The sequence below is a fragment of the Myxocyprinus asiaticus genome, chromosome 37 (assembly GCF_019703515.2).
Source record: "Myxocyprinus asiaticus isolate MX2 ecotype Aquarium Trade chromosome 37, UBuf_Myxa_2, whole genome shotgun sequence".
Taxonomy (NCBI): domain Eukaryota; kingdom Metazoa; phylum Chordata; class Actinopteri; order Cypriniformes; family Catostomidae; genus Myxocyprinus; species Myxocyprinus asiaticus.
In genome coordinates this window covers 18,513,553-18,538,922 of record NC_059380.1, presented here as the reverse complement: position 1 = coordinate 18,538,922, position 25,370 = coordinate 18,513,553, and the positions used below count along the sequence as shown (strand labels likewise).

The window sequence follows — 25,370 nt, the reverse complement described above, 5'->3', positions numbered from 1 at the left end:
ACAAGAATCTCAACAATGTCTCAAGATTTGGCAAGATCTCAAAGTCTGCAATGCTTTCAGTTTATTACATAATTTTTTTTAGCAATTTCTTCCCAGACCAAGTTATCTAAGAGATGATATCCACATTATTGTGTACTTTCATACTTTTACTCTGTCAAATTGTATAATTTTCAGTCAATTTGTTTTTTCACCAAAATAATTTTAGGAGAAAAATCATAGACAAAGTTAATACTTAAATGAAACATTAACTTTATTATGTCCCTAGAGCTATGACATAGCAACCACTGAGCAATAACTATTTAAATAGTGACAAAGTACCATGGTATTACCAAATGATACTGCTATCATGTTACTGCCCACAGTACTTTTTTGTAATGAAGTCAGGTGAAAGAGTCATGTGTCTTATGTCCTTGAATTATCTTATCCAGTGACATTCTGTAACTTACTGCTGTATGGAGATCAGTTATGTATTTTTACGTGACTAGTGTTTGGATTCCAGTGCAATGGGCTGATTGGTTACCCATCAGTGTGTAGTGTCCAAGTGTATCTGTAACCTGGCCTATGAGTGTCATATTCTGAGCCCTGCATTACAGAATAGTAATGCGATTCCATTCAACATCTTTATTATCTCAATCTAATAGATATTAAAAGGTCACGTGTGAATTTCTGTGGCACTAAACAGAACTGCATGTGTAATGTTTGTTTTCAAGCAAGTTTCAAACACTTCCCCCATATTCTATTGTTCTGACAAACAGGTATGAAAAACAGGCAGAGTTAAAAAGTTTCCAGCCCAGTCGGGATTCTCAAACCAAGGGATCAGGATTGGGCTGGTAAGCTTTGGAAGTTAGCCTCTGCTGGTAGATGCCCTTACTACATCATTATGCAGCAAAAGAAAAACTGTTTCTAAGAAAAATTAATGAAACAATATTTTTGCAAGCAACATAAATTGCTAATATTATGTCCAAAACTGAATGCCCAGATCTCCTTAGCTCAAACAAAACACATTGCAATTCTGTTTGGTGCCTCCAGTGGTGCTGAAATCACACATTTAATCTTTAAGCACTATTACTTATACATAAAAGCCTTAACTGCAGTAGTGATACTCCTTTCCAGTCAAATGAAAGAGTGTTACCTCTACTATGATTGGCTAAGAGTGCCAGTAATAAGACTTAAGCTCATGTGATTCTAGATGGAGTTTTATTCTAATCCTGGGTCGTTTCTACAGCAAGGCCCTCTTTTATTCCATAATCCTCCCACCTTACATCTGTTTAAACCTTCTCCCAAACACACATTCATACACTCACAACTACACACACAAATAGGCCTACACAGAAAGAGACCTGTCCTTACCCATGAAAATGTAGCAGCTGTATCAGTTTCTATATCAGTAAGATTGTCTTTCACCGAGATTTCGTATCACCCCCACTCTTCATTGTCTCTTTACATTCAGTTCGTCTCTACATCACTCTGAGGCAGCCACGAGCAGGAGGGATTGTTTATCTCCAGTGTTTTTTTGTCAGCCTGTGAAACATGATGGACGTAAATGACTTCCACTGATCACCACCCACCCTCTTTGTTTGTGGGACTGGTGCTGCTGGGGATTTCAGTTACACTCACCTGAACACCTGTGCAGACAGCGTGTGTACCACAGATCGGAGGGTGTCATCCCTTCACACCATTTCAGAATCAGAGCGCTGAGTTCTTCCCCGCCCTCCTGAGGTGATAGAAGATCTAACAAGTTTTTGAGGAGACAACTTTCTTTCTTTCTTTCTTTCTTTCTTTCTTTCTTCTAAAAACAATTTATTTAACTTATTACACAATTGTTTCTAACATCGAAACAGTTGCGCAAAAGCTAATCACAGCCAATCAGAACATATTTGGTGTATATAGTACTGTAGTTATGAGGAGCAGGATTTTGGACAATGAGAGTTCACAGTAGTGGGCGGGCCGGGGCTAAGTAGAAACCAAGTTATCACCAAAATGTCCTGTCACTTGTCACTTGTCACTTGTCGTGGTTGCGAGTGGTTAGGACAAAAACTCAGATCAGCATGGAAGAGATGCCATGTTCTTTCTTTCTTTCAATCAGTAAATTATTTAGTTATTTATTTCAGTATTGTTGTCTTGCTAGGTCTTGTTGTCCTTTCATATAATCAGGGACTAAAAATGGTTCAAGGAACGAATATTAATTTTTTTTTTTGTGCAGAATATAGATATATACAAAATACAAAAATGAAATATGGTTCAACAAAATAAGGAAAAATGAAATACAAAACTGAAATTCGGGGGAGGCTAATGTCAAATGAAAGTACAAACAGGGCATTAGCCTTGACACATATTTAATACATCCTTCAACACTATTGTATTTTATGGAATTAAGTACATGCTTGAATCACTCAAAACATTTTATGCATTTTTAACCAGGATTAAAGGACATGTATAACAGTTTAAAACAATAACATTCTCATTGCACACATTTTCACATATAACAAGTATTACACTTATTCACTAAACTGAAAAACACTCTGGGCTACAAATCATTAAATGAGATATGATAAATTCTAAATGTACATACCCAGTCCTTTCATGTGCACCAAAACGTGGTCAAACTCCACACATGCCATCCATATGCAACCTTCAAAAATGATCCATAACAAATAATCAATTTTAACATACAACTCTTCTGAACACATATTTAATGCAATTTATGAGCATTTTGTGTAAAATGTGATATTTACCCAAAGAATTATCAACCGATGAACAAAACCGGGGGCTCTCTTGCACAACGTATTTTCTCATGTTTCTAACACGAGAAAGTGCCGGAAAGCAAGTGTCACAAAACTCCGGTGTTGCAAAACTCCGGTTCTTAAAGGGGCCACGTCCAATATATGATGAGATAAATTACATGAAATTTCTACACTTGGCTACAATACTGTTATATATGCATTAAGTAAATGATGACTGAATTTTCTGTCGTTTAATTTAAATATTTAGCCCTGGGTACAGTGATGGAATCCTCTGAAAAGTGTTGGATACGGCACCAGAGTGATGCTCAACATACAGACCAAGAGTGATATGTTGGTGATGCCAGCAAAATGTCGCTATAGAGACATTTCATTATGAGAGTGAGTTGCTACAACAGTAACAGTCCTTTGGTGCCACTTCAAAATTCACAATCAGAGCACCTTCTTGCTATCCTTAAGTGACAGAAGACTCAGCAAAAGACAACTGAAAGTAATACAAAAAGATGGAAGGCACATAGTTTTTGTTTCTGTCCTTTTCCTTCTATCTTTCCTCTTCCCTCTGTCCTCAGCCTTCCCTCCAGTTTGGCATACTTCTCACCACTTCAAATGGTCAATCTGCGGCTACTTTAGATCACAGGAGACAAATGTCAAAACACTTGATATGAAAAAGCAAGTCTCTCTTGAGTCTGTAATGCAATATTAATTCACTTTCCTGTGCATGGGGGAGTTCATTTCATTTGGGGAAAGAGAGGTGATGAGGGTGCTGAAGGTCACCACGTATCAGTTTGCATGTTTCGGCAAATGTCTTAACCTGACAAACTTTGACCTCTTGACTCTGTTTGTTATAATAAGCACTGAAGTCTTGCTCTGCAAGATGGCAATCTCCATTCCGAAAACTAGCTGAACAATTACAGAAAGAAAAAAAGAAAAAGAAAAACAGAGTGAGCGCAATTACATCCACAAATTGGATTCTAAAGGGGGAAAATATGGGACTGGCTAATGGACCATTGCTAGCAGCTGGAGAAAATGCACAGAGGAAGAGAGAGAATATGAGAGAGAGAGAGAGAGAGAGAGAGAGAGAGAGAGAAAGAGAATGAGAGAGAGAGAGAGAGAGAGAGAGAGAGAGAGACATCAGAGTTCTGCTGAACAGGAGAAAGAATTCAGATGTGAGGCAGAACTAAAGCTCATGCATGTTTCATCATTCCACATTAGCAATTAGTGACAGATTACAGCGCTCAGCCTCGGACCGCAGACCCATTAGCTGGCTTGGCTTGTGGTGGACCAGGCTATAGTCTCGTACAAAACAACATCTTAAAAAGAGCAAGCGAATTGCAGCTGTGACCATGAGGGATACATTTTAGTCTGGTTCTGGGTGTTAATGAGCTGTTAAATGTTTGAAGTATTTTCAGGTATTGAAATCGTGCACAACAAACTGTATGTATTTTATAAATCCCCTTTACAAGCCTGTTTATGAGCCTGTCAACTGTCATGACTAGAGGGGATTTTTAGTCTTTCTTTCTTTTTCTTTTCTTTTTTAAAGCTCTAAAAATCAAGTCAGCATAAATGTAATCCACAAGACTCCAGTGGTCAAATCACTGTCTTCAAGCGATATGAAAGGTGTGGGTGAGAAACAGACCAATATTTAAGTCCTTTTTTTACTATACATTCACCTCCCTGCTCAGTCCATCTCCACTTTAACTTTCACTTTCACATTCTTCTTATGTTTTTGGTGATTTACATTCTTCACGCATATCACCCCCTACTTTGCAAGGAGAGCAGTTTCTAGCAAAAATGAGCACAGGTGGATTAAAACACTGGAGTCGTATGGATTACTTTTATGTTGCCTTTGCAGCCATTCACTTGCATTTTATGGACCCACCCACATGTGGGATGGCATGAGGGTGAGTAAATGATGAGAGCATTTTTTTGGGTGAAATATCCCTTTAATGTTAATTTCAAAACATACTAATACATTTTTCAAATAAAAAGCTGTATTTGTTAACATTAATTAATGCACTATGAACTAACATGATCTCAAAAGGATATTATCCAAATGTAAAATTTCCAACACAAATGGCCATCGCTGTTGTAAAGTAAAATTTTGCTTGGTTTGATAAAATATACAACAACTTTATATTAATCTATTCGGCTATTATGCATTATTTGGCTGTTAGGCTGAGATTTGAACCCAGGTCCCCTTGCACACACACACACACACACACACACACACACATATATATATGTTGGTGCAGCTATCATTATGAGGACTCTCCATAGACATAATGATTTTTATACTGTAAAAACTATAGATTCTACCCACTAACCCTACCCCTAAACCTAACCCTCACAAAAAAACTTTCTGCATTTTTACATTTTCAATAAAACATTGTTTAGTATGTTTTTTAAACGATTTAAATTATGGGGACACTAGAAATGTCCTCATAAACCACATTTATAGCATAATACCCTTATAATTACCAGTTTGTAACCTAAAAAAATGTCCTCGTAAACCACTTAAACCCACACACACACACACACTAAACCACTACCCCAACACATCTTACACACACTGGTTTCCATGTTTTATGGGGAATTTCAACAGACATAATGGTTTTTATACTGTACAAACTATAGATTCTATCCCTTAACCCTAACCCTAACCCTACCCCTAAACCTAACCCTCACAGAAAACTTTCTGCATTTTTACATTTTCAAAAAACATAGTTTAGTGTGATTTATAAGCTGTTTTCCTCATGGGGACCGACAAAATGTCCCCACAACATCAAAAATTTCAGGTTTTACTATCCTTATCCTCTCAAAAAGTGATAAATACCTGCATACAATTATTGCCCTTGCCTATAATGTACCAAATCCTGATGTGTATTTTGTAAAAAAGCTAATTAGACCATCTTCATTACCCTTTCGCTTTCCTACTGTGTTTCCTCCAGTGTTTGAGTACTGGGGAGGCTATTACAAAAGAACCAAAATATCACCATGCAGATTATTCTCTTTATTCACACCAGTAGACCAGCAGAATTGGTAAAGAAAACCTAATTATCACAAAATTTGTTCTTCTACTTTGTGTTATTGCGTGCTGATAAACGTCTGTCCTCAGTGCGTTGTTCTCAGTGGTGACATTGGTTAATTACAGCTCTTAAGATCTGTGCATGCGGCCTGTGGTTTGCCTTTCAGGGACACAAAATCTTCCTCCACTCCTGTCCGAGCCACCCGCAGCCTACAATGGTGATCCCATGGTATGATATAATTACGTGTCCAGTGACTTTTATAGCATGGCCAGCTTGCCCTTTTCAAAAAACATAACATAAGACTCCCCAAATATAATCAGATGGAAAGGTAATTGGATTATTGCAAAAGAGGAACAGGCAATTAGGGTATCTCTGGAGGACATTTCAGGTTTTTCACCCCAGCCTGTGCTTTGTGATTGAGGGTCATGATCTGCAGTGTGATGTGTTTGTAGAGCATTCATCTCCCATGGGCATACAATGGATGTTTAATATGCATGCTTTCTGCATGTCTATTTTCCAATTGTCCTTTTTAAGAGATATTTTTATATTGCATCTAACCATTAATGTGTCACGTAAAAGGGACAACAAAAAGCTTTTCGACTCAACAAATCCTGAAACTGGTATTTGGTTGTTGGGTATTTCCCAGTAGATGCTCATAAATGCTCGTCCTGCCTTTCCTGGAACTCTAAACTGAGCTCATTAACCAGAGCGCCAACAAGAAATCTCCATGCTTGGAGTTGTGCTCCCTCCGAGAGCGTCCATTAGAATGGAAATCATCTTATTTTCCTGCCCACTTATACCTGCAGGTTTTTGTATATTACTGTGGTGACAGTTATCAGGACTTTGACTTGAGCCTGATTGTTCTGCGGGATTTTTACGCCACATCTGCAGTAATATCTAATCTAAACCCGCTTTTACAATGAACGGCTGCTGTCGCCAGCTATTCCAGCCATTATGCATTCATTTAGTGCTCAGTATATACATTATATACACTGCTCACAATGATCAGTGAATGGTCTAAAATTTCAAGCAGAAAGGTTTTGTAAACCAATTGTGGAACACTATACATGTAAGATTTATACAGACGATTTTATTTGGTGCTCTTGGAGTTCAGTGAGAAGAAGGTGTATACAGGTTTATATGAAGCCAGTCATTACATTGAACATGTTTGCAGGGTGGAATTGATTGATCAGAGGGGGGCATGGTGAGAGATTTTCTCAGTATGTCTCATTTCAAAAGCATTATTTTATTAGCATAGTATTAGCCGACAGAGTGCTGACAGAAGACAAGACTCTCATCATCGACTTTATGAACTATGCAGTAGCATAGGTTATCCCCTCCCTCCTTTTTCTCTAATTAAGATCATGCCTTTATTTCATTAACATTGATGAATTCCTCTAGCAGCTGTGCATTGATTGTAAAGGTGACTGACGAATACATTTATGTTACATCAGCTAATTATTTCCAATGGACAGCTTCAGAGAGAAAGAGTGAAAGAAGCAGAGCAGTACTAATAAATAAGCAAATAATTTAGATTAAAAAAAAACCTTGCTCGTTTGATGTGCTTGATTACAAATGGCTTTTGAAAAGTTTAAAAGTTCCCCTTTTGCTTTATTAACACATTGCACTCGAGCTGGCATGGACTTTTTTTTTTTTTTTTTTTTTTTTTTTTTTTTGTGCAAAACCTGATGATCCATATTATCCAAGCAAGATATGAGTTTGTTTTCAAGAGCTAATATGATGAATGTCCCACATTTGCTTATATTTAATTAGTGAGCTAGTAATAGTGCATAATCTTAAAAATGTCTTTATTTTAACTCATAACTTCCCTTTGTTTAAACATTTTCAAAATTTGTAACATTTGTAAAATTTAAAATTAATACATTAATAAAACATCTGACTTTCTCCAGACGAGACAGATCACTGGTATTAAAATAAATGGGAGAAACTGGAATGCCAAATGGCCAACAGCTGTAGAAAAGGAATTCCTGTCTTAAAGGTTAAAAGAGTCAATCACCTTTTAGATACAGACATCGCCTTTTAATCAACTCGAGAATGCATATGTGTATTAGCTGAACCAGCCAGAAAATTTGCATTCTTTAGCGTGATCTGAGCTAAAGAAGCACAATTTATGATACAATCATTGTCAGATTTTATTGCAGATTTGAATTATGTTCTTTGATTGTAATCTTGACCTAGGGCATGGCCAGGAAATTACTTACATTTTAAAAAAAATTTTTTACTTAACAATAGGAAGCGACACATTCAAACAATTCTTTCACTCTTTCAGAAATCAGAATTTATGCATATTAAAAAACTATATCTGAAATCAAAGAATAATCTCTAATATTCTGAAATTAGGCCTGGGTCTAATTAAGGGTGGGCCCAGGCCCAGGCCCACCCCGACCCACCCTTGGCTACGCCACTGATCTTGACCAACCATTTTGGAGATTACATTCTTTCTCATTCCATGACCCATCAAGTAGACAGAAGCTGTGCTTTTATGCTGCTTGTTCACATATAGAATAGCTGTCCAGAAGTGTTCCAAAGATGGCCGCAGAGTGGACTGACTTGCCTTGAAAGGGACTTTGCTTTCTCAGACTTTTGGACCCCACTGTAATGTTTGCTACTGTTATAAATTTAACCTTAAAGTTGGATTTCACACCTAAAAAAAAGCTAAACATACACACATGCACCTGCTTAGTAGTTTCTCTCTCTGTGTCTCAGTTTATATACAAAGAATACTGGAACTGACTGAACAGACTGTTAAAAAAAAAATGTCTTTAAAATGCGTAAATAATTGCTGAAGTGTTAACATGTTCAGTCAAAAATGTTAACAGAAGAAAAGCAGTTCACCCCGTCTCCATGCAGCCTTATGAGTCCTTGCACTCAACCAGGATCTTGTTCAGAATCAGTTCAGTACCAAAACTCCTCAGTTAAGCTCCCTTACCTCCCTCTCAACACTTTCTACTATCTCTCTCTCTCCACTTTCCTTCCCTCTTTATTTCTCTCTTTCTCTCCTTCACTGTGCCTCTGCACAGATGGTCCTCATTAATAAAGCGAGCCAGACTTTCACCCTCTTTTGAGTGTGTGTGTGTGTGTTTCTGAGAGGGAGAAAGGAGAGGAATCAATGAGCAGCAGATTGGCTCACTCCTGTTAATTATGCTAAAATATTGTTAAGCGCAGGAAATTAATGTGGCAAACAGGATGCGATGTAACAGCTTACTGCTGGGGCTTGAGCTCTGATGGTGAGGAGACATAAAAATAAGCCAGTGGAAATGCTTTCATTTATTTTCTTTTGTTCATGATACCTAATGCATTAATTAATGTTAACGAATGGAACCTTGTTGTAAATTGTTACCAAAATTGCAAAAAAATAAAGTGCAACATTTTTACAGAAAAAGAATGTGAAACAATGCTACAGTAAAACCTGTTAATTGGACTTTCAGTTAGCTTACCATATACAGTGAAAAATGATCTTATATTTTACAGGATAACACATGCAGCTTAAGTTTGTAGTGTAAATTTCTTTAATAAAAATGTTTATTTTTTTATTTATATATTTTGGAAGTAAAAGGTATGACTAACCTTATTATTTTCATGTACAGTTTACAAGACAATACATGTACTTCTACAGTAAAATATTGTTGTTGTTTTTTTTTTCTTTTGAAAATTAAATGAATAAATTAGCTGATATGGTGACAATGTATAATCTATATTAAACAAGTTAAATGTATTAAATGTATGAATTAGCTGATAATTTAGGGTGACAATGTCTAATCTATATCAAACAAGTCGATATTTGTTGTTATACCTACTGTATTTATAAAGAAAATAGTACAAGTCCCCTCATGATTTACTGTGAAAAACAGAAGAAAAAAAAAACAGTAAAAGGACAATTCCAGAGGTCCCCATGACGCATCACATTTTTTCTTTCTTTCTTTCTTTCTTTTTGTTTTCATTTCAAATTATTTTTTAATTGTATGAATTCATTGTGCTACAAGAAGTGAGAGAGGAGAACTTCTCCACTTTTAGAGCAGAGCAAAGATCTTGTTTCATCCTTGACACATCACTTTACCTCCATAAATTGCTTTAATGAAATGATGGCACATATATGTCATAGCTGTTATCATATTTATGCAAGACTGCTAAGTAATGCTGAGCACTTTTAAAACCTTTCCTGAATCAAGTAAATCAAATTAATTCAAATGAGGAAAAGAACACATGACCTCTGGATTCCTTGACATTTTCCACATTAAGAGTCCTTCAAGATTTCTTCACCTGCAGCAGGAGGCCCAATAGTCTCTGCTGGGTTTGTTTTATGGACAGATCCAGCCAGAGGGACTATAACTAGTTTTGTATCTTGTGTTATTTGTGCACTAGGTACATGTAGGTGACACTCAGCAGGATTGCTGTGTCAGCCATAAGATTGCAGAGCTTGATTTGTTAGGAGTAAGATATTTTAGTTGCCCCCTCTTTATCTTGTTAGGGGGTACCTAGGGTGCAATCTAGCAGCTCTATCCTGCCCAGGCATGAGGGTCTCACACTGAGAGTTTGATAGGATGTCGACTGTTGGGCTTTTGATTGCTGAAAGGTCAAGCTGAGCTTTGTTATCTCACGAGAGGACAGGAGTGATGGCACAAGGAAACACGACAGGAACACAGTCGATATTCACAACAAATTTACCAGAGATGAGAGATGCTGATGGACTCAGCAGAATACCAATCAGCTCATCTGAGCTCGGAAGAACTTCAGTGCTGTCATGCCAGAGATACAACAGCTCTCAATGCTTATTGGCAAAGAGGGGGTGAGTTTATTTGCTTGTTTGTTTAAGAAACTCCTCACTTTTCTGTCTGTGGTACACATGGCAGGAGGTTAGCTGCTTTGAGTTCACTGTTTGGAATGAAGGGCTAATATACAATTTTGCTGCTTCTCAATTTACATACTTATGCTGTACATTATAAGTATGCTACCCTGCTGAGAAAAACAAAAAAGAAAAAAAGGTTGGTTTGTTTTGCTGGTTGTGGGGAGGACTTTGAGAACTTGACCAGGCTAGGAGACCAGCTTAATCATGTTAGGCTGGTTTAAGATTAATTTGTTTAGCAGGGTGGTGATGGGAAAGTATATACACTCATCGGCCACTTTATTAGGTACACCTGTACATCTACTTATTCAAGTGATTATCTAATCAGTCAATCATGTGGCAGCAGTGTAATGTATAAAATCATGCAGATATGGGTCAGGAGCTTCAGTTAATATTCATATCAAGAATGCGGAAAAAATGTGATCTCAGTGATTTGGACTGTGGCATGATTGTTGGTGCCAGATCGGCTGAATTGAGTATTTCTGTAACTGCTGATCTCCTGGGATTTTCAAGCACAACAGTCTCTAGAGTGTAAAGAGAATGGTGTGAAAAAAAAAGAAGAAAAAAACAACCAGTGAGTGGCAGTTCTGTGGATGAAAACGCCTTGTTGATGGGAGAGGTCAAAGGAGAATGGCCAGACTAGTTCGAGCTGACAGAAAGGCTACGGTAACTCAGATATTATAGTTGCCCCTTCTTTATCTTGTTAGGGGGTACCCAGGGTGCAATCTAGCAGCTCTGTCCTGCCCAGGCTTGAGGGTCTCACACTGAGAGTTTGATAGGATGTTGACTGTTGCGCTTTTGATTGCCTCAATAATCAAACCAGCCCGTCTGCCACCAACAATCATGCCACGGTCAAAATCACTGAGATCACATTTGTTCCCCATTCTGATGGTTGATGTGAACATTAATTGAAGCTCCTGACCCATATCTGCATGATTTTATACATTACACTGCTGCCACACAGCTGACTGATTAGATAATCGCATGAATAAGTAGATGTTTACAGGTGTACCTAATAAAGTGGCCGGTGAGTGTATATGTATGTGTAGCAAAATACAGTAGTACACCAATACTGGGGCATACTATGACATTATAAAATTGTTTTTTGAAATCACAGACCCTTTGTTGTGTATTATGTGCATTTGCATATGTAAGCAACTAGCAAAATTAATCATCTTGAAAAGCATTATTTAACTTTAAGATTCGTACATTTAAAAACTACTGTGACAGCTTCAGCCTAACGCTCCTTGAAGCCACTTTTCTTCAAGTGAAAAATTCTAAACCGTCACAAACTTCAAGGTTGAATTATATTAGATTTACCAGGTCAATACAAGTTATTTTTGTCAAATTACTGAAAAAAAAAAAAAAAAAAAAAAATCCACAGGCAATGCCACCTTTGCCTTTCAATTTTAAACATACCATGATTCTAAGAGAAATTTTGCATATTAGAACAGATAACATGCTAATTGGCTTGCAGGTTTTGACGATATCAAATAACTTAATTTTAAGTTAACTTAAAAGTTTGGAAATCAATATTAGTGAATTGCTTATTGAATACTATGCAGTGTGCACAGCTGACTACTAATTAATAGTTAATAGTTTGTGAAACAACATATTGATACAACGTAATATTGATTTAACATTTTACACAGTGGTAGCCTATTTTACATTGTTGTCACATGACTTAATCTCAGTATATACAGTCATATATATATATATATATATATATATATATATATATATATATATATATATATATATATATATATATATATATATGTATTACCCTACATAACACGGCTTTTGATTTGTTTAATAAACTCTAGCAAGTGATAGCAAGTAACAAATAGTTTCAATAGTACTAGTTTGTTTTTAAAGAGTTTATAAAGTAGGTCATAACCCTATGCAAATAAACACATTCTGCAAACAGACTGAAGTCTATTCTAATCCAATGTTTCTGGTAAGACTGGTAAGTTTTTGCAGATGTCTAAATAAACAGAAACAGAATAGAAATATTCATTTCAACCTACACATTTTTTAAATTTAAAGTGATATATGTTAACATTAGTGGTAACACTTTACAATAAGGTTCTATTTGTTAACATTAACTAACAATGAACGTTAATATTAGAGCATTTATTCATCTTGGTTAATGTTAATTTCAATACATACTATATACTATTTCTTTTTTTTTTAATCAAAAGTTGTATATGTTAACATTATTTAATGCACTATGAACTAACATGAACTAACAATGAACAATTGTAATTTTATTTACTAGCACAAAGATTGGTAAATGCTGTAAAAATACATATTGTTCATTGTTTGTTCATCATATAATGCACAAACGAATGTTAACGAATGGAACTTTATTGTAAAGTGTTACTACATTAGTTAATGCATTTTGAACTAACATGAACAAACAATGAACAATTGTATTTTCATAAACTAACATTAACCAAGATCAATAAATGCTATACAAATATATTGTTCATTGTTAGTGCATGATACCGAATGCATTACGTAAATAATGTTAATAAATGGAACCTTATTGTAAAGTGTTAGCAAATCTCTAGATGTCAAACTGCAGTTCTTGCTGTAATTTACACTGATACAAAATGTATTTAAATGCAGAATTATAAATAATTTATACATACCATATTTATTCATTTGTAAATACTTGTTATTTCATAATAATGATGCATTTTGAATGATGCTCAAGATGCATCATTTACAGGAGGCCCTGGTGTCATGGAAAGGGGCATTTTCAAGAATCTTCCATCATTTCCTACGTATGCCGTCTGGTTGCAAACAGATAATACCAAATTGGGGGAAAATTGTCCAAATCTGTGCACAATTACCCCCATCTCTCCTCAGCGACACTCCTCTAGCTCGGTGGTTTCCATCACTGCATGAGACCAAGCTCAGCACTCAGTCTTATCAGCCTCCATTTTCTGACCCCCTCACAAACATTACTGAAAACTACAGCCGTTCAGATGCATTTACTGCCATCCCTTCCCACAGACCAGCCACCATCAAGAAAGATTAGAGACTGGGGAATGAAGGTGTCCATGTGTGTAAGTAAGTGACAGATAGAGATAGAAGATAAGAGAGACACTGAGAAATGGGAAATGTGTTGTCAGTGTGGAAGGAAGTTTTCAGAGTCCCGGAGGTTCACAAGGGCAACAGGGATTAAGTTATTGAATGACACAGCTAAACTGGTGGATAATCTTCCATTTTTTTTCAAGTAAAAAAATAATAATAATAAAAATCAAAGGAAAAGCTTTCATGTTGGTTTTGATTGTGTGTGATTGATATGTTACCTTATCTTTAAAGAAGTCTCTGGATCTCATTTGGCCTGCTCTGAGTTCCTTTGCTTTCATCAAATTATGAGTAATCCTGATGAAAACGTCTAATTCTAACATAAATAACGTTGATCATCTTCCAAAAAGATAAGGATCTTGGAAAAAGAGATGGTTTTTAAATTCCTAAAATTCATCCACAGATTTAAAGGGATAGTACACCCAAAAAATAAAATTCTGTCATCATTTACTCTCCCTCATGTTGTTCCAGACTTTCTTCTGTGGAAATGTTTTATTAATTATTCACTGAAAATAATTAGTGAGCAAATATAATAATAATAATAATATTAATAATCAAAAACTGGTTACACTTTACAAAAGGTTAAATTTATTAACATTGATTAACAACATTTGTTAACATGAACTAACAATGAACAATAATTTTACAGCATTTATTAATCTTATTTCATGTTAATTTCAACATATACATTTTTAAAATCAAAAGTTGTATTTGTTAACATTAGTTAAATGCACTATGTATGAACTAACATGAACTAATATTGAACAATTGTATTTTCATTAACTAACATTAACAAAGATTAATAAATGCTGTAATAAATATGTTGTTAATTGTTTGTTCATAATGCCTAATGCATTAACTAATGGTAACAACTGGAATCTTATTGTAAAGTATTAACAAATCTTTTCAATTAATTGGTTGGTCCAGTTCACAAAACCAGTCTCAATGATTCATACACACATCAGACTAATCCGGTTCCTGAGTTCCACTCAACTCAATGATCCAGTCAAAAAACAACTTAAATTATTTCCACACAAACCTATGTATGACTTCAGAAGATTTGAAGTGTCTTATGGACAAGATTTAGGATACATTTATGGTGCTCTTGCATCCTTTTGGAAACTTGAATGCTTCAGTCGCCATTCATTGTAACTGTCTTCAGAATTTCTCTAATTGTGTTCCATAGCAGAAAGTAAGTCATGTGGCTTTGGAATGATGCAAGAATGATGATAGAATTTTCCTTTTTTGGGTGAACTATTCCTATAGGGCATTTATTTGTGTTTCCTTCTTGTTCTTTTTTATTTATTTTTAAAAAAAATGTTTTACTAGTAATAATAATAATAATAATAATACTACTAGTAATACAAATCCTTCCTAGATTAATACAATCCCACACTTCCCTGTAAAGAAAAGATTCCATTGTAAACAAAAAGCTTTATTTCATTTTTTTTCTTTCTCATAGCTGTCCTTTGCAAGAGCATCTGAACATTTAAGGAACTCAAAATATGTTTTATCCACATGATTAACAACATAATAAAATAAAATAAAACTACATGTACCAGAATGTATCGTGATACAAGCAGAAAAAACAACAACAACAACAGCAACATCTGACTTGTCTAGACTCGTTTAACAGCAGAACTGGTACCATCGTTGCTCTAATATTTCAAGGGTCTACAATATAATTTCATATCACATATGAATAATTTCTGCTGCTCTTTTGAAAAGTAAAGTTAAGAATAACACGGGAATAATTCAAATATAAAAGTTCCAACAAACATTTTAAAAAAACGTTATTTTTTTCCATTCTTGTAGACGATCCATGCCGGCTTGTCTTGAAATGTCCATGACATATGTTTTTGCACAGTCACAAAACGATTCCAAAGCACAAATATTCCTACATCTTTTTAGTTTCCTCTCTCTTTTTTCATGAAATTGTCTCAAAAGCAGAAGTGCTATGTGGATTTTTAATCCCTCAACTGGAGTCTTGGTCTTTGTTTTATTGTTATGTAGCATTCTATTTGCAGTGCAAGGCCTCAGTCCATCAGTCTTTACGCCGAAGCCTGTGATGTCACAGTGATGTCATAGTGACCAGGCACTCAGAGTCCTGGTGCCTCTCGTTCGGCGGTCCTCCTCAGCACAGATAAAGGGAGTAAGCGCAAATGTGGGATATCTATGAATGACGGGGCAGCACGTAGAAAAAGATCACATTCAGAAATGACAGAGAGAGAGAGTGAGAGGCAGATACAAAGAGAACAAGAGACCGAGACAGTTTGGGACAAAAGTTAGAAAGCAGACCTGAAAACCACAAACACTTGATTGACACAGACATCCATCTTCCACTTGGCACTGTAACTTTGAGACAGACAAACTCATTTAGGATTGAGCACCAGTGAAAAAAGGCTATTTTAAGCTATTGTTTTTTTTTTCTACCTACTCAACATTCTTGTTTTGTATGACAAAAAAGATCATTATAGAAAAATCTACACTGTTGTCTGTCACATTACCTTCCCAACCTTGATTCCAAAATCCAGTAATGTTCCATGATTACATATGATCTCTTACCAAAGCCAGTTTTTCCCCCACTACCCCTATTAAAAAAAGTTTAAGTAGTGTCTTTGGCAGATTCACAGATATAATTTTCTCCTTCTCTCAATGAGTAATGGAACAAGTTTTTTCAGTAATTTTGTAAGGGACTGTAACTGCTCTGTACATCGGTTTATATGCGAATATAAGCATATACGCGCACCCACACACAGACACGCATGAACACAAGCATAGACACTCACACTCTCTTTTGCAGTCTAACAATAAGAAAAACGGAGCTCAAATGTCAGAGAAGGCTATGGTAGGTGGTTAACACAGAGAAATGGTGGGATTCACATGGCAGTCGATTGAATCTCCTGATAGACGGATGAAGGTGGGATGTCTGCAGAAAAGAAGAACAATCTCACAAATGCTGGCCACTTCATGTGTTCTGTCTTTTGTCAGTAAAGGAAGCATGCCTATGCAGGAATGCCCATATCTGGGCTATGCGGGGCATGTTGTCATTCTGAATAATGGTTGGTTAGTGGACATCCTGGAGGGCTGGATGGGGTGAGGACAAATCCATATCAGCAGTGCATTGAGCAGGTAAAGAACATTGCCGGTTGGCTGGACTCCAGAACTGATGGGGCGGGGCATGATGTAGGATGGGGAGGGTTGGTCAGTGGGATGGTCAGTTAATTATAATGCTATGAAGGACACAAAAGCAGAAGCAAAGGAAGCATGAGCCACAGGCTGGGTGTTAATGCACAACCATCCCCACTGGAGTCATCAGTCAGGAACGGCTCTGGAGACTCATACAGAGAGTCATCTGGGAGAGTGAGAAAGAGAAAGAAGAGAAATAGAGACTATTACACATTAATAATGTTGCACATTGCACCTTTGCCTCTCCCATCTGCTCCTGACTACTTAATGTTCTAGTGTGTCACTGTAGTATTCCTGCACCATCTTAGGTTTGTCAAAACATCTAGCTAGAGCCCAATTCACATACTTCTACCACTGTATGCGCTAAAATTAGGGTGAATTCAGGTGATTTTTTGTGTTGCCTTAATGGAAAAAGAGGATTAGCCTGAATTCACCATAATGATTATGAAGAATGACAGTAGCCTTGATCAGTATTGCGACATACACTCACCAAGCACTTTTTTAGGTACACCTGTACACCTACTTATTCATGCGATTATCTATTCAGCCAATAGTGTTGCAGCAGTGTAATGTATAAAATTATGTAGATATGGGTGATTAGATTCAGTTAATGTTCACATCAACCATCAGAATGGGGAAAAATGTGATCACAGTGATTTCAACCGTGGCATGATTGTTGGTGCCAGTCAGGCTGGTTTGAGTATTTCTGTAACAGCTGATCTCCTGGAATTTACACGCCCAACAGTCTCTAGAGCAGCGGTCACCAATTAGCAGACCGTGGTCCATGTCTGGACCATGAATTGGTTCCATCCGGACCACGAGACATCACAACAGTGGTTGCCCCATCTCACCGTTTCTACACTTTAGGTTAGCAGTGCAACAAAACAACGGAGCTGTGTACACTGCAAGAACTCCAGGCCGTAGATAGCACTGATCTTTCATATTATGATTTTCCATATTATATACAAATAATCAAACATGATCAGCTTATGCGGTAGCTCACCTGATAGAGCATTGGACATAGAGTTGGGGGACCGTGGTTCAAATCCACCCATGATTTAAGTTGAGATGTGACATTACAGAGTCATAGATGTGGCACTTGATGTGGTTGGTTCAGAAAATGTGTTTTTTCATTTTGCTTCTGCATTTTAAAACACTAATGGTTAGGTTAGGCATTGTTAAGGTAAGGATGTCCTTTTTAAACATGTTATTTATATTTGAAAACACTATTGGTTAGGTTCAGGCAAAAGTTTTACGTTAGTCAGGTATGTTTTAAAAGCAACCATCTAAAACGCACCTTAAAACACCATTTTACTTGCTTTTGGCTCCCCCAGCTGCACATTTCACTGGAAACCTGCAGCCAAACATCTTATACTGCAGATAAATGTTGAATTGCAAAAATGTTGTCATGTTCACGTAAATTTCATGAGATCAGGCTGCATAATTTCCATGAGAACAGGCTGCACGTATTGTTACAAGTTATGTTTGCATGAGGGTAGTTGGGAAATAACGTGGATTTACCTTTTTAATAATCTTTTAGCTTTTTTGCAGTTTGCTTAAATCATGAAAAATTAATGCACACTTCAAAAGTTCAACGAGAATAGTATACTAGCAGTATTTATTTTTTTACATTAATACTGATCTTTAACATGATGTAGTATGGACAGAATGCTAAATGGGATTCAGCTTTTGTGTAAAGCTCCTCATTTGTTTATTCTCACTTTGGTAGCCCCTGGCTCATCCTTGAACTTTTGCCCATCCTGCCTTTGATTGGACTGAATTTTTTATCTCAAATCCAGCAGTTCCATTTTCTTGTTCCATAAAGCATTAAAATGTTGTCTGGGGTTTAGATTAACCCCTGTCTCTAAAACAAGATCAGGACTCTACCTCTACAGAGAGACGCACAATGAACAATGGTATTATGGGGTCGTGCTAGATAATAATCTTTTCACTGACAGGTATCTACTGTTTTCCTCATTACTAACCATTCTAGATATTCACATTTAAATATTTCATAATGACACAAGGCCCACAACCCAATAAAACAACATCCAGGCATTTGCAACAGCTTGCTAAAAAGTCCAACGGCTAATAAAGGAAAAGATCTACTCACTGGTTTCTTCATAAATTTCAACCAGCTTGATCTCACAGTGAAATCGGAAAGAGTAGATCAACTTTCTTTCGTCAAAATCGGTATACGCTGACCGAAATTTTGAAACACTGCCCCCAGTGGCCAAAGCGGTAAGTGTTGTATGGCATATGGGCATGTGTGAGCTCCATTTATGTCCAGTAGAGGTCGCCAAAAGCTAGTAGTGAAGCTTTACAGGACATATATTTATAGATTCTAACCCAACCCAAACCTTATCTTTAGTGGAGTAAAAAAGTAATGTTAGAGGGAAAAGTGAAACCTCAGAATCATGCTTGCTATTGATTATTCAAACATGGTTACTGCCTGGCTTTGAACCCTAGTTTCCAATGCAGCTGATGCAACGCGCTGCCAATCATGCCAGGTGGAAAGGTAAACACATTGAAACCACTGCAAACATGTCTGATAAGAATGCTGCATGACAGCGCATCAGCATACAGTTGCCGATCCTAGGGTACCGAAACGATGCCGACTTCACGTGTGATCATGTTGATTTCAACATCTGAACAGCACGACTAAACTTGTCTCTCAAACGCTTATGAAATTAAATCAAAAGGCACTGTACATTATCTCTGTGGAGATGGATGAAGTCTTGTGTGTTTTTTTTGTTGTTTTTTTTGTAAACAGATAAATGATAGAGTGAGAGCAGGATCATTACTTCAATTTGCATGTGATTGTCTGAACTGCTCTCTGGAACGGATCACTTCTGTTTGCTAACAATTACACATCACGCTAATGGGCTGTCACTTGAGTTCAAGCTTCTTCTGAAAATGTACACAACTCCTAAAACATGACTCTGGGAAATAGGCAGATTGATCTCATGAAAACTGTGTGACTGTGCAACATTTTTGTGAAATGAAATTATGTGCTTCAGTACAGGTACTGTGGCAGTTCTGAGGCGAAATGTCCACTGTGTGATACTAAAAGCAAGTTAAATATTCTATCAAACAGATGAGGTTATGGTTAATGCTCTATAGAGATTTAAATCAACAAAATCTACCTCCCTAACCTAAACCTTAAACTTTAGCCTAACAAACAGTGTCATCAAAAGCAAATTTGTGGGTAGGTTTTGAAGATTAATGCTCTATCGAGTTTTGACCCTTGTGTAGTGTTTGTTTTGTGCTAACACATTTTATGCTCCTGGTCAAAAATGACTGGCCCACTAAGATTGTTTATAAATCTCTCATATTGCATATATTATCACAAGATATTGCATTAGATCTTTTTAGCAATTTTTTTTTTTTTTTTTAAATATGTACTAATTTTTTGAACATACTTAAAAATATATATATATTTTTTTATTAATAGAAGGATTAATTGAACGGAGCTTATACCGGGCCCATTCCCTGTGGAAAGCATACATTAATAAATAAATAATAACAATAATTTCATGATAAATTAATAACCACTTGCTTGATCTGAACAAAATATGTGTCATTTTAAATCTTAGAATCTGGATTTTACAATGCATATAGCTGATCCTACTAATTCTTAAATAATGCTTTTTAATTTGCTGACAAATAAGAACTTCATTCTTATAATTTGCAAATTTGTTATCACAACAATTATATTCAGAGTTGGAAAATTCATAATAAAGATGAGATAGCCATGTGTTATATATCGTTGGAAAGGTCTCAATTAGTAAAATGCAATGAGAAAATTTGTTTTACTCAGAGGCAAAACTGCAGTGAGAATTAGTGTATGAAATTCCCACTGACACACATAAATATAATAAACAGGATTGGCTTTTTGTCACATTTCTTATTACTTTCTGAAACATATTTATAACATAGACATTGAAATATCGTAACTTACAGCACACTATCATGATTCAAACGAGCCCAAACACAACATAATAAAGTCATCTTTACACTGCGAAGGTGGCACAGAAGCTGTATCTGAAGTGGTATTTAGTTGTATTTACACAGATTGTTTAATGCTGTTCAGAGCAGGCATAAATGCATTTACACAGCAGTTACAAATAATGTTATGAGATGAACATTTAAAATTATGAATAAAGAAATGTGAAATGAATTAAATATAAAGTTCTACTTAATTTAGTGCTGTCAGTAGATTAAATGTTTTATTCACGATTAATCTCATAATTTTTTATAGTTAATCACGATTAATCACAGATTCTGAAAATGCTGAAATTTGACATTATATATACTTCTTTTCCTGTCAAAATGCATGTATTTCCATTTTGAAAAGCAAAACAATATGTAACAATATAATGTTTTAATAACATTTTACAAGCAAAGCCTTCCACAGTCTAAAGATATAAATGCAGTAAAATAGCACCAATTCAAGAAACATTAAACGTTTCCCAAAGTCTAAAAGGGAGTCATATTGAAAGAACTAGTGTATACATAGGTTGCATATTTACTGCAATGGGCATTAAATCTCTTAAACTCTCAACCTCCACAATAATAATCAGCCTGTAGACTGTGGCTATCCGCTTTCCTATAGCAACCGTGAAGCTGCGTTCATGATTCGCGTCAGAGTGTCAACGCCAGCGTTAAATGCTGCTTTGAACTCCACGCTTGCAGACAAAAATGTTTCATTTTGCGTTTTGGTGATATTTAAGACTTGACGTGCTTCTGTGGTAATTAAAATGCACTTTACTTAGGTCCCATCTAGGCTTTTTTGTACATCAACTAGCGTTAAAGAGTTCCTTTCTCCATCATTTGATCACTGACAAGGAAGCGCTGTTGTGGCCCTGTCCCAAATGGCACACTTCATGTGGACTTGTGGTCTCGTGGCCTTCATTTGCATGTTCCCACGAAGTCCACAAGACCGTAGGGTGTCTCATTTGACATTTTAGCCCTCAGAAGGGTGCTCGCAAGCGCCGCTTTTGCACCCTCAATGTGCCATCCGGCTGAGCTCACATCAGTGCAGGCTCCACAATGGACTACTTCTCAACAGTCCCCACTGCTGATCCTCTTGACCAATCACAGCGGACTGGAGTTTCCGAGCTAGAGAAAAAAATATTGCGGACGATGCAATGCAAATTGCAGATTAAATATTGATTTTAATAATCGTTTTTTACTGATTGTTAGCAACAGATCACTTGCTTTTCTTGTGTATACAGTGTCATATTTTAGTCTGATGTGTAGAACTGTTTCAGAACTGTTTTATTCAGTTTTCCAGCGATAAACCTGAAGAAGTGTGGCTGTGTGCTTTTAATAAAGATTTTTTTGCAATCTATGGCAGTGTGTGAGACATATATTTTCCTTTCTATACATTTGACTGTGTTCTAAGCACCTGCCTGTAACCACCCATGTGCCAAATAATGTTTATTTGTTCTCTAAATATTTAAAATGATGGGTTTTTGTTGTTGTTATACAGTATGTGTGCTTTGTTTTTCAGAGGTTCTTTTTTTTTTTCTTATCCCCTTTTCTCCCAATTTGGAATGCCCAATTCCCACTACTTAGTAGGTCCTCATGGTGGCACGGTTACTCACCTCAATCCGGGTGGCGGAGGACAAGTCACAGTTGCCTCTGTTTCTGAAACAGTCAATCCATGCATATTATCACGTGGCTCACAGCATGTGGAGGCTCATGCTACCCTCCGCGATCCACACACCACTTACCACGCGCCCCATTGAGAGCGAGAAACTCTAATCGCGACCATGAGGAGGTTACCCCATGTGACTCTACCCTCCCTAGCAACCGGCCAATTTAGTTGCTCAGGAGACCTGGATGGAGTCACTAAGCACACCCTGGATTCGAACTCGCAACTCCAGAGGTGGTAGTCAGCGTCAATACTCGCTGAGCTACCCAGGCCCCCTTTCAGAGGTTCATGATGAAAATATCAAATGCTTTATTGTCAATGTGTTGCTTGGAAATATTTAATAAAAATAAACAAACAAGTGTTAGTTCAAAGTGTGTTTCTTTACCCTATCTATTATGACTTTTCAAATAATAATTTGAGAAACTGCATGCATCTGATAAACGTAATGTATGGAAACGCCATTATCTGATTGAAGTTTTGAAGTCGGTCCCAAATGCACACTTTTATCACTCATGCACCCTCATGGTCTTGCTGACTAGAGCCCCATCGGACTGCACTCATTTACATCACCAAATGTCTGGACTCAGAGGAGGACTGCAAAAAGTGTTTATGAACCGATAATCTGCATTTCTTTTTCTTTTTTTTACATACATTTTTTTTTAACATTTAATTATAAGTAATTTTTGTTGTCACGCCCCTAGTGTTTTTTTAACCAGGAAACTGCCGCAATTCGAAGAAAGAGGCAAGTAAAACTCATTTAGCAAATATATTTTAATAGTAACATGATTCAATGAAACCAAGTTGGAAATAAAGATGATAAAAAATTAATGAATTTAACGATTGTGATTGCAATGCCACTCGATTCTGGTTTCTTAATTTACACTGTTTATTCTTTTAAAACTTTTGACAAGCATAAGATAAATTCCATGAGTGCATTTAATAATTCAAAAGACACTCTATATCTTTCCTGTCCACCTCGTGTGGTAGACCTGCATTTTACTCTGGACAGTTTCCCAGGTTTAAGCTCTCCTCGACACTGAGCAGGTCTGCATGGGATAAATACAAAGACAAAGTGTTTATTAAAGCCTGGCTTGTGAGCACATTTACTGGACATTTCTGACAAGAGTGATTTAAACAGTGTTACACGTAACTGCCGTGCCTACCTATTAAGAGGGGTTAAACAAACCAAGGCCCCCCTGTTTAACTGCAGGGTATACTGGTGTCTGTAGCTTGTGTGTGAGAACCCCCTGCAGGCCTCTTAGTATCCAGACCTGCTCGCCTTGATTAGTTGCAGGTCAAAGTTTTTTGATTGTTATCTGGCCCGTGTGAGATAAATAGCTTCCTACAGCGAGTGCCCCCAAGGGTCAGCACTATCATTCTACCGTTTCTGGTATCATAAATGATCGCCCCGTAAAACCTTTGGCCCCATAAAACAAACTGTCTTAGTCATCAGTGGAGGTCCAAGGCAATGGGAATTAAGTTCTTGAACATAAATTAAGCAAAGCCGAGGATTTCAACCATCACTGAGGTTAATACAGGTGTTCCAAGCATTCCCAGGGTTCACTTGCTGGGTTAAATCAAGCTGGACATGAGGATTGGGATGTGAAGTTTCTGGCACTGACTTGCAAGTACTGTATTACCAGGTCTGGTACATAAAAAAAATAAAAAATAAAAAATAGACAGAGTGTGGCCACTCACTTGTAGGCTTGACGTACACCTTCAGTTTTAAACATGGCTTCCCAGCAAGATTGGGGTGTGGTGAGGCTGTGGAGAGAAAGACAGAGACAAGGAGATCATGAAAAAACATTTTAGTTCCTGTAGCTCAACTGGTAGAGCATGCCAAAGTCATGGGTTCGATTCCCAGGGAACACACAAATTTACACAATGTATGCCTTTAATGCACTGTAAGTTACTTTGGATAAAAGCGTCTGCAAAATGCATAAATATAATGTAAATGTATTACTATGTATTGCTCATTCTTAGGGTTCTGATTTTCAACAAAACTCAAACCCTAAGTTCAGTAATAAACTCTTGCACTGTTTGAGCTATGCTCAGCACCTGAGTCTCGAATAGGCCTATAATAGAGACTTGGGTCAGCAAACAACTACCTAGCAACCACCCAGACAATCTTAGCAACTACACACCAACCAACTCAAAACCACTCACAACACCCTAGCATTGCAATGATGACTTTTGCATGGGGAAGCGTAGCAAAAATCTAGTTGTATTACTTCTCTCTTATTACTTATCTCCTCACAGAGTGATACTGTACATTTATCTGAACTGCATGATCATGCATGCAAATGCAAATGACTTGAAGAAGTCAAAGTATGGTTGACCTAATAACCTACCTAACATACCAACTTGAACCACTGAGTTCCACCAATAGACAAGGCCACATTGGCACTTTGATGGCACACACACACAAGCTTGGTGAGTAACGGAATATTTGTAATGGCGTTACGCAATCAGGATACAGAAAATGTGTAACTGTAATCCATTACAGTTACATAACAACTCAACGTATTCAGATTACAGTTACAGTTGGTATAAATTGGAATTACTAGAAGGATTACAATTTTCAATATATAAAAAATAAACAAAATATCCTCCTGACATAAAATGATAAAGACCGCTGCTTGCTTTATAGTGGTACAGATATGATTAGATGCGCACTGGGGAGCTCTTCTGGTTCTCTCTCGTGACTCACGTGAATATGGCGCCACTTATTGTTGCATGTGCAAATAACACCTGTCTCAGATCAACATTGCTCTCCAAATGAGGTCAAA

The 25,370-nt window shown here is 36.7% G+C and overlaps 1 protein-coding gene across 1 annotated transcript in view; it reads right to left on the bottom strand.

The window, feature by feature from the left end:
- Window positions 1-15,032: 15,032 nt before the first annotated feature.
- Window positions 15,033-25,370, bottom strand: part of LOC127428257 (ephrin-A2-like) — a 144,335-nt gene continuing 133,997 nt past the window's right edge. Inside the window, exons 3-4 of the mRNA XM_051676476.1 lie at window positions 24,280-24,345; window positions 15,033-17,088 (exon numbers count right to left, since the gene is read on the bottom strand). Of these exons, the coding sequence (XP_051532436.1) occupies window positions 16,967-17,088; window positions 24,280-24,345 (188 nt within the window). The 3' untranslated portion in view covers window positions 15,033-16,966. The remainder of the gene's footprint in view (window positions 17,089-24,279; window positions 24,346-25,370) is intronic.